The sequence below is a fragment of the Furipterus horrens genome, unplaced genomic scaffold (assembly GCF_987537825.1).
Source record: "Furipterus horrens unplaced genomic scaffold, mFurHor1.1.pri manual_scaffold_10, whole genome shotgun sequence".
In the NCBI taxonomy this organism is placed as follows: domain Eukaryota; kingdom Metazoa; phylum Chordata; class Mammalia; order Chiroptera; family Furipteridae; genus Furipterus; species Furipterus horrens.
In genome coordinates this window covers 18,727,698-18,741,217 of record NW_028327180.1, presented here as the reverse complement: position 1 = coordinate 18,741,217, position 13,520 = coordinate 18,727,698, and the positions used below count along the sequence as shown (strand labels likewise).

The 13,520-nt window shown below is 33.4% G+C and overlaps 1 protein-coding gene across 3 annotated transcripts in view; it reads left to right on the top strand.

The window, feature by feature from the left end:
* The window catches only part of FBXW7 (F-box and WD repeat domain containing 7), a 164,809-nt gene that overhangs the window by 137,301 nt on the left and 13,988 nt on the right, over window positions 1-13,520 (top strand). For all 3 annotated transcript variants that reach the window (XM_090288213.1, XM_090288215.1, XM_090288214.1), the window contains exons 2-4: window positions 294-376; window positions 3,349-3,490; window positions 12,210-12,344. In XM_090288213.1, coding sequence (XP_090144339.1) covers window positions 294-376; window positions 3,349-3,490; window positions 12,210-12,344 — 360 coding nt within the window. The remainder of the gene's footprint in view (window positions 1-293; window positions 377-3,348; window positions 3,491-12,209; window positions 12,345-13,520) is intronic.

Below are 13,520 nucleotides of genomic sequence, written 5' to 3'. Positions count from 1 at the left end.
TTACTCTCAAGGAATATTTATGGTGTATATCAACTTTTAAATCCCCATGTACTGTTTTCTGGACAAAACATTGTGGGGAGGGGCATGAATTCACTTTTCCAGTCTTGTAAAGAGTAGAACTTATAGAAGAAACTATGAAACATTTATTTTCTGTAGTATTTTACTATGCCTAATTAACATTGTGGGCATATGAAAATTTAAGATTTTTTTCAGTATTACCAATAAGAATGTTAAAATTTGATAGTTGGACAGGTATTTTTTAAAAAACATATCTTATTTGTTTTACCTTATAGATGAAAAGAAAGTTGGACCATGGTTCTGAGGTCCGCTCTTTTTCTTTGGGAAAGAAACCATGCAAAGTCTCAGAATATACAAGGTAATATTAAGTATAATAACTGATTCTCTAATATTTGTCATGTTTTTCTTTAAGTATTTAATTATTTTAAAAGCTCTTCTTTCAGTTTATTCTCATAGAATTATAATGTCACTAGTGCTATTGACTGTTTAATACATTCGAGATAACTGAATATTGGGAAATACCTCATTTTAAATAAGAAGAATGTCTGCCACACTATCTTTATATTTTGTTACAAATACATTGAAGTAAGACACAAACAGAAGTTCTGTTGTCAACAAAATTTTTAAACTGATTTTTCAGGAATTCTAAAAAGTACATCCAAAAATATAAATATGAGCAAATGTATCTTGTTACTATAGCAACGGCTTTTCTAGGGGGTACATGTATATATGCGAAATTGAAGATAACATTTATTAGCAGTGAAGTAAACCTCACAATTACTAACTAAATCATAGCTCATGAAATTACTGTGTTAGAAATCCCCTTTCGTTTGCTTGGTAAGTCTTATGTTTTAACACATACATTTCTACACCAGTAGAATAGTTTCCATAACAACTAAATACAATTGTAGTCTTGTTTGCTGCACCATTCCATCATTTTTGGATTTTGCATCAGTATAAAACTTTCCACTCTCACGCTAATTAAGCTAACTTAAGCACAATATCTATTACCCAGCCAATTAAAAATGGCTTTGGATGTCACTTGGAATGTGGTATTTTAAAATTTAAATGACAAAAGTATCTTAAGAACTTTTTTGGTCTTTTTTTTTTTTTTTGCATAATTGTCCTTTCTTCAGATAACTGCTTGAAAGTTATAAGCACCACAAGAATTTCATGATGGTGACATTTCTTTTTTCTAAATATTTTGATTTAGAATTATTTTTATTCTATAAGATGAATTAAAATTAATGTTGCTCAGACATAAGTTTTTACAACTGAACATTGTTACAGATTGCATCTTTTTATTTTTTTTATTTTTTTTATTTTTCAGAGAAAAAAGTTTATTTTTATTTCATTCAGTTGTGGAAAATATTTCTAATGCTACATAATTAAATTTAGAAGTGACAATAATTAGAACAGTTTTATATATAAAAAATGCAGGGATGATACAGAAAAGAAATATAAAGCTATCCCTTAGTTATTAAGGAAATGCCTTCCGTGTTATTTTATGTTACCTGTCCCCCTCCTTCTTACTTAACCCTTTGCCTTTTGATAATTTCACTGGATTTTGACACTTCCACCAGAGGGTGTAGAGTGATACACAGACAAGTGAAACTATTCACTTCATTTTTGCTTTTACCTTCTAGTCTTGAGAAAATATTTCCTGGATTTGAAAAAGATGAATTTAATGTTAAAAATGTGCTATTTAAAATATATATGTATATGGATTCAGTGAGCCATATAATTTTTAGTCTTTTCTTAATATGATTGATACCAGGACAAAAGTTTTAAATGTTTTAGTTTTAAGGCAGCTTATAAATGAATGATGAATTTTTATTACAGATTTGTTTTTAGTTGGTCACTTTTTACATTTAGAAAGCACCTAAAAGGGTGAAAGTTTTATTTTTAGCCTTTTAACATGTAATATTATTAAAGCAAACCAAACATCTTACTGTGTCTTTTTGGAGATATTGTCAATATATGTTTGATTTTTTAAATTTTTTGACAGATTTTCTAACAAGATGATGAAATTATTATTTTCCATCATTTTTATTAGAAAATTTAAGTTATAATCACTGTTTAAAAATTGTTTTATGTTAGAGAAGGAAATAGAGCTTAGCTTCAAAATTTGATGGAAGAAAGAATAAATTTGTCGAATGTTAGAAATTGTTGTAAATGTATATAATGTTAAAAGATTGAAAGATGGTAGATATGAAGATTTTTCTTGTGACTGAGCTACATTTTTTAACAAAATAATGAGATACAATGGCTAGAAAAGAATTGGGGGAGTTGTTTCATTAGTCATTTATCAGAGCTTGGTATTCAACTAGTAGGATACAACCTGTATGTTCTTTGGCTTTAAACACTTATCATTGCTCAATAAATTGAAGATTATTTTACCTATATAAGTAAATTGAATCTTTCCGCTCTCTTTTTTTACCTGTCTCTAAAATAAGAGATGTTTAGTATTTATCTTCAGTTTAAATAATTTAGTTATTGAAATTGGAAGGTAAAGCTTAATATATTAATAACAGTTATAACTATACTTTTTCTAATTAGTCATTTTTAGGAGAGTTGGACAATTTTGGAGATAGATCATCTAGCCTTAACCTCTCCTTTTACTAGTAGTAGAATTGAATTTCAGGTTTTTAAAAAACTGTCTCAAAGTTTAAATTATAAAAGTGTTTAGATGATCTCATTTAATTTTGCATATAGTATGTTTTCAACACTTACCCTTTTTGAGTAAATGCATTTCTAACCAGCTTTGTGCCTATCAAATATTATCTAGACTAAGCTTTATAAGTTAAAAAATGGTGAGAAATAGACAAATATAAACAATTTAGAATGCATCTGAAGCAAACTGAAGGAACAAGTGACTAATGAAATGTCCAAAACATTTGAACATGTTGTTTCTACATAAGAATTTTTTAAAGCATTTATAATTCTCATACCCCTTTTTATAAAGAAAATTTTAACTTTTATTTAATTAAGTCACTGAAGACTGGTCAAAAGAGAAGTGCAGCCTATATCTTCTAAGGAAAGAGTTTAACATTATTTGTATGTATCAACAACTTGCAGTTTTGCAATAGGGATTCTGTCATTTGGTTGCAATTAGCATTGCTGGGATGATAACAGGTGGTTGTGTAGGAGGGAGGAAACTTACTCTAAGAATAGCAGAATAAGTTTTGTGTATCCCTGTTCTCTGGGAATAAGTAAATAAAAACAATAATTTGATGTTTGAAATATGCCAGATCATCATTCTTATAAAATTGGAGCTTGCTATTCTTAATAAATATCTATCTTTGCTTTCACTCTTGTATTTTTTTGTAGTACTACCGGGCTTGTACCATGTTCAGCAACACCAACAACTTTTGGAGATCTGAGAGCAGCCAATGGCCAAGGGCAACAACGTCGTCGAATTACATCTGTCCAGCCACCTACAGGCCTCCAGGAGTGGCTGAAAATGTTTCAGGTGACATGTCTAAACACAGTACTTGAAATGCTTCACTTAATCGCTGCAAAAAAATCAGAGATTATTCAGCCATGAAAAGGAATTGTTACATGCTACACCTTGGATAAACCTTGAAAACATTATGCTAAGTGAAAGGAGACAGACACAGAAGGCCACACATTGTATGATTATATGCCAGAACAGGCTAATCCATAGAGACAGAAAGTAGATTAAGTGATTGCTAGGCTCTGGTTGGAGCGAAGGTTAAGAGTAACTGTTAATTGGTATGGGGTTTCTTTTGGGATGGGGGACGTGTTCTGGAATTGGACAGTGGGGATGGTTACACAGCAACATGATGCTACTGGAAACCACTGAAGTATACATTTAAAATGGTGAATTTTATGTTACATGATGTCTACCTCAATTTTAAAATGCTACTAAATATATAGGAGCTCATTTTAATTTTTAAGTATATTTGGAGAGTCCAATGCTTATTTTATGGAGATGTGCATTTGCATTTCTTTTATTGCTTTTTAGGTAGTAAGACCTTTCTTCCTTCTCCTCTTTATCTTTGGGTTTCTGGGGTTGCTAAATATACTTGTGTTCCAAAATGCATTGCTTGTAAGTTAAGCATGTAGGAGGAGTAATGTTAAAAACTCCACTAGTTAGTCACTGGTAGTAACTTACCCACCATTATTACTTTAGTGGTCTCCAAGAGTTGATGTAGCTCCTTCTCATTATGCTGTGCTTGTGTATGGCTTATTGTGCTCAAATTTTGATTATTATATTTTAGTAATATTTTAAGTTCTTCAAAGTTTACCAGAATAATTAGCTACAATCAACCTTGAAAACTATTAATTTTATAACTCATGATAATGATATTAAATTGATTTCTTCCTCCAGTGAGATAATGCATATAAATCACATATTTAGCAAAATAGTTGGCATGGATTAAATACTCACTTAATTATTCTTTGTAAATAGCAAATAATATAAATTATGTAAAGTGAATCTATCTGTGAATTTGCCATTATTTTAATGTAAAAGAAATATATTTTCTTCTTGCTGCTTGATTGGCAGTATTTTATTAATTCATAAGGGAATAATGGTTGAAAAACGGGATACTTTATTTTACATTTCAGGACATTACTGGCATCTGGTGGTTAGAGGCAATGTAAGGGACAGGCTCCCACGCAGTTATCTGGCTGAAAATGTCAGTAATGCTGAGGTTGAGAATCTATGGTTAGAGGAATGAAAAATGTATTTTACTGTTTTTACAATATTTATTATGAACCACTAAAGTTACAAAAAATTGTGGTTTCTTTTTCATTTTCATAGTCATTTAGTGATTAAATTTGCCTTGCCCCCAAGGATTAGTCTCTCTTCTCTTCCCAGGTTCATGATTTTTTGTTTTTAATTAAGTCAATTATTTTCCTATTCATGCCCTCAGAGTCTACATTGTTTTTTGTTGTTCCATTTTTTCAAAAGAAAGTTATTTATCAATAAGAGGTGAAAATAGATCAGACATTAATACAATCTTAAAGAAATACTCTAAATATTTTTACCATCTTTGACTGAGCCAAGGAAATGGGAGTATGGGTATGAGTTGTTACACCTGCACGTGCCTGTAGTGTGAGCAACACAGCACTTGAGAGAAGTGCAGAAACTGACTTCATTTATTTCACTTATTACAAAGTACCAACATGACCGAAAATTACACTGTTAGTAATAGTTTTATCATCATTGTCGACAGCGTCCAAAACATTCGTATTATATGAAAAGCTTTATTTCTTATGAGATTGAGATTTAAAATGAGTATGGGTCCATTTTTTCCAATGTTTCAAAATATTCTTTGCTAGCCATTTAGTTTTCTCCCCCAATTTTTAAAGGAACTTTCTCAAATACTATTGTATATATAATTGGGGGCATTTGTGCATTATTTGGCAGTGAGGGTGTTTTAGGGAGTCCTTTGTACGGTGTTTGCTTATTTAGGTGGCTCATACTTTTCTTAATGAAATGTCCACGCTACCAACACTATATGTCATCAGATCTGTTAGATGCATCGCAACTTCAAAAATGTTAATATCCTTTTTTAAAAAGCTTGTTTCTTAGGATTAATGAGAGTCAGTAAACTAAAGAATATTAGAGTAGCTTTTGTTCTGTAAAAGGCCCATTTCATTGCTTTTCATATGAGAAGTAGATACAGTAAGAAAACTTGTTCTTAATTGATAGGAATAACATGTAAAATTGTCCCTGTAGGTATAGTACTATTTTTTTCCAGATAAATATTCTTTAGCAAACAAATCTACTTGCAACAAAAGGTCAACTGGGCGGTAGTTCAGGACCTTAATTCTTTGAGCACCGGGTCTGTCTCAGATACACCCAGGGCCTCATTGTTGCTCACTGCCCTTTATTTTCAAGGCTGATGCCAAAGTAACTACAAATGAATCACTTGCCTAAAGGCTTACAATGCTTTAATGCTTAACTTGCAGAGAGACACAATTTCATTGTAAGGTGGGGGAATCATGAGTTGACCTATGTTGGATGGTTGAGGGATAATTAAGCTGGCATGATTTCTACAGAATATGCTATGGGGGCATTTAATGATGACTTTTCTGTTGGATAACAAGCAAAATGGGCGAGTTTGTCCCCTTACTGTTCTGCTATCACTCCTAAGGCAGTGATACAGCATTGTTTCGGGCCAGTTCCATCTACTCTGACAAAGTACTCTGTACTCAATTTACAAATTGAATGAGAACAAATGACATACCATTTTGGATAAAGGGAAATTGAAACAGAATGCACTGCAAAACAGAAGTGCAAATTAAGAACAAAACAAAACCCCCCAGAAATTTTGTACTGTTTGAATGTTTAATAGCCATTGCTTCTGCTTGTCTGGGCAGCCAGATGGATGCTTTAGAATGTTAATTTTGGGGAAGAGAATTTTTGTTGTTGTTTATGTCTCTTGGGTGTTAATATTTGGTTTTTCACTTGAAAATTTTAGCCTAGGTAAAGACACCAAGAACACCGATACACTCTTATGTTCAAATTTATATTCAGAGGCATCTGAAAAATTTAGATTGGGTAGAGACACCAATAACATTAACATTCTCTTTCGTTGAAATTGTATTCAGAGGCATGCTGATGTAATGAGAAGCACATACGATTTAGAAGAAAAACTCTTGAGTACAAACTGTGGTTTTGTCTCTTAATAACTGAGTAATTTTGCTGATATTATGTAACCACTCTTGCCTCTATTTTCATCCTCTGTAAAATAGATATAACACTAAAAAGTTGTCAAAAGGGAGAAAACATGTGAATGTGATTAAAGCTATATTTGGAGGCTCAATAAATATTAGTTTCCTGTCTTGGTCAAGAAATAGCCTTTGTGAGCCTCAATTTTCTCATGTCTAAAAAGGGATTTATTAACACTAGCTTCATATTGATGCCATTAGCTTAATATTATAGGCATTATTTTAATCAAAGCATATATACATTGCATTAAAACTACATATGTAAGTTGAAAATACCTGTTATACTCAAAACACTGTTTAAAACTATAAAGTAGAAAGCAGTTCCATGTTTTGAATTAAAAGTGGAGTAAAAACTACATTATTGAAGGATTTAATCAAGTTTTATGGTAACATTTAGAAATAACTTATTTATTTAGATCATTTTTATTTGACAGTCAACAGAATAATAAAGCAGGAAATGAAGTCAGTATTGCTTTGCAATTGTATTTGAAACAGTATGAGCAAGAAACCTTGTTGTGTGAGAAAGAGTTAAAGAAAGTCATGTATTTAGCCAGAGACGACTAAGGAAAAATATTGTGTCTAACATTTGAAAGAATTTCATATAAAAATATGATCAGGCTGAATCTTAGTTCTTTCAGAAAACAAAACCTGGATCATATTTTTTGAGTCAGATTTTGATGTAAGTTGAAGTTAACAATTAAAACTGATCCATATTAAAATGGGAGATAGTAAATACTCCACTCCTGGAACTGTTGAAATGGACTGAATAACCATCTCCTGGAGTTCTGTAGTACTGTCTGAAGTCATAAAATACTCATATAGAGCTGATTGGGATAATAAGGATCATCCAGGTGTTATTAGTCGGTTTCACTGCTGGTATGTGAATGACCTGCATCAATCCTGGATGAGTTGTTTATTTAAAATATAGAATGTCCTCAGCCTCACCTTGACCACCTAGTCATGTTCTTCGATGGTAGGTTGTAGGACTGTGATTCTTGTATGCCTTAACCAGCATTTGGGGCCCATTGGCCTGGACTAAGCCCCCTTATTATACAGGTGGGGTCTCTGCAACTCAGACTAATTAAGGGACTTCCAAGTGGTTCAACAGTGAGTTTACTGGTGGTGAAACCCAGGCCCCTGATTACAGTTCAGTGCTCCTCCTACTCTTCTCTACTAACAGTGTTCTCTAATTACCTGGAATAAAATATCATTTTCACGGGGAATTGTCAAGTCAGCATTTGCCATGTTGCCCACAAATTAAATTTTGTGTCTAGAACCTTTCCGAATTTGAAATGTTTTTACTGCCTCCTCTAATATGGTCCTACATAACTTTACCCTGAAAGACCAAAGGAAGGTTTTTTGTTTTGTTTTTTTTTTCAGTATAACTACTTTTCAAAACAGAAATAAAATTATTATTATCAGAATTATCCCACACTTTTGCAGATAAAGAAACTAAGGCTGCAGAGGTTGAATTGTAACCTAATTAGTGGCAATATCTCCTCCAAAAGTTGGGTTTTCTGATCCCCAATTCAGTGCTCTTTCCACTATTTCTCATTAAAGGTTGGTGTGGCTTATTTTTTTGTTTTAATATAGTTAAAACTGCAAGGTTTTTCAGTTAATACATATTCATGTATGTAGACAAAATTTCCATACAGTCTTGGAACCAAACTGAGCAAGCAAGGTCTAGTGATACCATCAAATATAAAGGCACTCTGGCAAGAGTTTTGAGAGTGTTGGTGCAGTATTTCTTGGCTGTTTGGGGATTCATGCATTGATTCAACAAATATTCGTTGAGCATCTATTAGGTGCTAGGCCTCACTTTGGATCTGGGCTACAGGGGTTACAAAACAGAACTTCTCCCACCCCTCCCTCCCCAAGGCAAACAATTTCACAGAACATACATTCTAGTCAGGAGGGGGATGGGGTTGGGGGTTTGGAACTGGTTTGTAGTCTTTAAAAGGTTGTCCAGAGAAGGACATGTAGAATCAAACAACGTGGGTATCCAGGGACCAGCACGTGAAACATGCCTGCTTGGTTGGTTGAGGCACAGAACAAGCGCCTGTGACTGAAGCAGAGTCAATGAGAGGGAAAGGAATAGGAAATTCCAACCTCGTCGACTAACCTAATGACTTTGGTTTTTACTTTGAGTGATATGGGTCTGGAGGGTTTTAGGCCGAAGGGTGACTTTTAGCAATATCCCTTTGGCTACTTTGTGGAGAAAGAACAAGGAGGACAAGGGTGGGAAGCTGGGAGGCCGAGTAAGAAGTTATAGGAATAATCCAGGTGAGAGATAATAGCTTAGACCGCTGTAGTCAGATTCTGGATATATTTTGAAGTTTCAGGCCTTAGAATTCATTGATGGATTGGAACCAAGGAATGAGAGAGCTCCAGAGTTTTTGGCCTGAGCAACTAAGAGAGTTACATTTTACTGAAATAAGGAAGACTCTGGACATTCATATTTGAAGAGAAAGATCATGGACACGTTAGGTTTCTATTACAATCCCAGAATACCTGTTGAGTGAGCAGTTTTATATACAGGTCTGGAGTTCAGGAAAGAAATCCAGGCTGGAGAGAGGAGAGCTGCCTTTGTGGTCCAGACCTTTACTGGAATCATCCAAGATACAGGAATTTAAGCATTTAGACTGTTGAATATGTCTGGTCAGTGGAAACAGTCTCATTTATCATGTAACTTATAGTTTACATTACTAATCTTTATCGGGTATATTTTTCAGTAAAATGTCTCAAAGAAACATCTGCTAAATGTATACATAATTTAAATGTGATATAATTTTTTTTTTAATTTTTTTATTTTGGTTTTTCAATTACAGTTGTCCCCTTTTCCCCATAAATGTGATATAATTTTAATTTTGACTTGTTAAATCAAATATCACTTAACACAAAATAAAAATACAGTTTAAAGTTTTAGAAACATTTTGCTCTACAGGCCTAATTTTTGTCTTGGCTTTGCTTTAAAGTATATAGAAATTTCTGACACAGTTTTTTAACATTGACCTAAGATCTGAATTTGTTATTTATTTTCTGTTCTGCCATTTTTCATTCTATACTCCATCTCCTAAAATCTTTGATAAGGGGTATTTTTCCATATTTTAACAGTTGTATACCATGTGTTGATAGTGTTTTTCTCTTCCTTTTTAAAAATCAATAATAGTGATAAAACATTAATCATGTATAGTATATTACTTTGAGTTTGAAGTGTTCATAGTAACTATAAATGTAGTTAAAATATATAGTATATAAAGTAGTAAGACATTGAAATACATTTCACTGTCTTTTTACTATAGAGGATTACATAGCGGGTTTTTATTTTTAATTTATTATTTTTTTTAATTTTAATTTTTTTCAATGCATTGGTCTGGATACACAAGACAGAAACCGTGTATTTCTTTTCTTTTTTAAAATTGTTTGTTTGTTTGTTTATTTATTTTTAGAGAAAGGGGAAAGGAGAGAGAGAGGAGGGAGAGAAACATCACTGTGTGGTTGTCTCTCACTCACGCCCCCCAAATGGGGACCTGACGTGCAACCTAGTCATGTGCCCTGACTGGGAATCGAACCAGCGATGCTTGGCTCGCAGGCCGACGCTCAATCCACTGAACCACAGCAGCCAGGGTTTTTATTTTTATATCAAAATTTAACCATAAACATTTCCAAAAATATTTTAAAGCGGGCATTACTGTATGTAAAGGAGATTAAGACATTTATATTAAAATTATTCTGTTATGAATTGATTTAATTAAAGCTGCATTTAAATGAAGTCAGCATAGTTACCTTTTACCCAAGATGGGTATCTCCTTATACTAGTGTCCATGAATATTTATTATATAGACTGGGAGGAACAACATATGATAAAAAGCCACGTCAAATGTTGTGAGGAATGTAAATCAATAAATCAGAGTTTATAGTATTGATAGTAATTGATCAGGGATGACTAGAGATTGGTCAGTGTAAGTTTTGTCAAAGAAGTTAGTTTTGAACCAGGATTTGAATATGTTTGAGAGAAACTATACAAAATAATCAGCCTTCAAATTAACTGCTTTACTTGGTCATGTGCATGTATATGAGTATTTTTAAATTTATGTGTGAATCCTCTCACCCTACCCAAAAAGGCTGCAAGGTGAGTACCCAAGGCCAATGGTCTGGGTGTCTGTGTGTGTAGAAGTAAAAGGAAAGGGTGCAACTTGCTAGATAGAGCCTGTGTTTTCTCCTAGTTGGCGATAAAATGGGATTATCTCCCAGGTTTATGTAAAGGTTAAATGAGATAATGTGTGTGGCAGGCGCTCTGGAAGTACTACTGAAATATTGGATTGTCTTACCATAATCTACACTTCATGACAGGAAACAAGACACGAAGTTTATTGTAGAGTCTATAAAAATACTTTAAAAAAATAGTGTTGTAAATAAGGCTTCCTGTTTCGTCATTATATCTGCTTTCAATTATTATCTACTTCACATATTAAAAAATGCAGGCTCCTAATCTGAGCAAGAAAAGGAGTCCAAATCCAGGTCTTTCTAGCTCCAAGCCTCCCCCATTGTTCTCTCTGCACCCACCGTGAAAAATGGACATAATAATTCACAAAGGTACTTAAATCAGGCTCCTCAAGGATGTTCTTCCCCTTAAGAATTCCAGGATTATTTAAGTGTTTTACATGATAATTGTAAGGAGAAATTCTAACGTTTTAAATTATTCACATGCTTTTTAGTTTTTCCTTTTAAGAATCATGGCTTTTCTGTGCAGGTGTTCCTCACTGAGAAAAAAATTTTTTTTTTTTTTTTTTTTTTTTTTTTTAAGAATTCCCTAGTATAGTTTAAAGGAGCTCATATTTTTGAAGTATAATTACGTGTTCCTGATTTTACATAATGTAGTACATTTATTTCCTACCCTCTTTTAGTCTTTGTTCATATTCTAATTTTACTAGTAAGTCAGCTACTATCTACCCTTTGCTATTTTTTATCTGAAATTATTTCACACAAATCAAAGTTTGTTTGTTTTTAATTTGTGGAAGACAAATATGTTAGTATATCCAGTTCCTAATTTTTCTCTAAATGATGCTGCCAGTCTCCTCAGGTGAGAGCTTCATTAAAACCATCAGGTTTTATGGTACCCACTTTGAAAGAATGTAGAGAGAAAAACCATCTATCACAGTTCTCTGTTTACTCACTAACCCAGATTGATGTTTCTGAATAAAATGTTGGTTTCTAAACCAGTATCTGGAATGGTAGATGAAGAGGTAATAATTACAATAATGTAATGCAGAAGTATTTTCCCATCAAAATTATGACTTTTTAAAAGCTTTTATGAAATAAAAGTAGCTAGTAAATTTGATGAGACTAGATTGTGATCACTTCATTGCCTTCTGGAGAAAATGTCACTCTAAGAAGTTCCTTTTTATGTTGTGTATAAATGTGAATTTTTCTTTAATTTGAGGCATCTATGAAAATAACAAAATTTTCTAATTCCTCTTTAATAGAGCTGGAGTGGACCAGAGAAATTGCTTGCTTTAGATGAACTTATTGATAGTTGTGAACCAACCCAAGTAAAACATATGATGCAAGTGATAGAACCTCAGTTTCAACGAGACTTCATTTCGTTGCTCCCTAAAGAGGTAAGGATGAGCAATTATATTCTCCATTTTGTGCTCTCTGAGAACATAATTCAGCAGCTGCCACCTTTAAACACTGTCGTCCTAACTATGGTATTCACTATTGCCAGTCTACCACTTTCATTAGTGCTTTTAAAGAGGGTTGGAAATGATAAACTGCCATGACATCGGTTTTCAGATTCAAGTATACTTACGGCCTGAGTGACTTCTTTCTACCACTGATACAAGTCATATATGGGAGTAAGCTACTGCGTTTCATTAATTTCACTGTTTCTTTACCAAGATTTTTTCCCAGGTTATTTGAAACCCAACCTTTAATTGTCTTGGTATATTCATTAGATTTTTTTTTTTAAATCCTGATTTTAGTAAAACAACACTTTTTTTTTGTTATTTATCCTAAGTCCCTTTGAAACTAATAATTTTATGATTCTGTTGAATTGTAGTTCTCTGTTACTTACATTGTGTGATCGTTGTATTTTGAAATATATGGAATTTCATATATGTCTTTTTCTATTAGTCATCTCACTTTTCACAAACACACAATTACAGATTTCCTATAGCAGCTGCATTCTTACAACATTTCTTTTGGAATTATTTATGCCCATTTGTTTTTATATCTTTATGTAAGCTGACACTATTTTTTAACTGTAGATTGATTATGATCATACAGGCATTCTTGACTATATAAATGAAGTATAGTTTAGTTGTAATTTTTTATTGATGTTATAGGCTATATAGTTTCATTTTTGTCATCAAACCAAAATAGTATAACATTAAATAATCAATGTCACCGTCGGCGGCGGCGGCGGCGGTAGCCGTCCGTCTCGAGAGACGATGGTGTAGCTTCTTAAGAGTCTATCTGCACCGCCGAGAATGGCTGTGCAGTCCAACTCGGGAGTGACACGGTATCTGTCTCCTCCCGTGTTGAATCGACATCTTGCGATGACGCTGGAGTGTCCTCTCCAGTGAAGCTGAAGCTACAGAGCCTGGGCAGGGTGATATGGAGGGTCTGCTGTTGCCCATGCAGCAGACCCCCCCTCTCTTCGCAGCTGAAGGGTCCAAGGGAAAGACGGAGTCAATACAGCTTGGCTTCAGGTGCGCCGCAGGAGTTGCCGGTGTTGACTACAACGTCAAACCGCCTTAGGGACTCCGGCTCCGGATTTTCTGTCGGGGTTTACT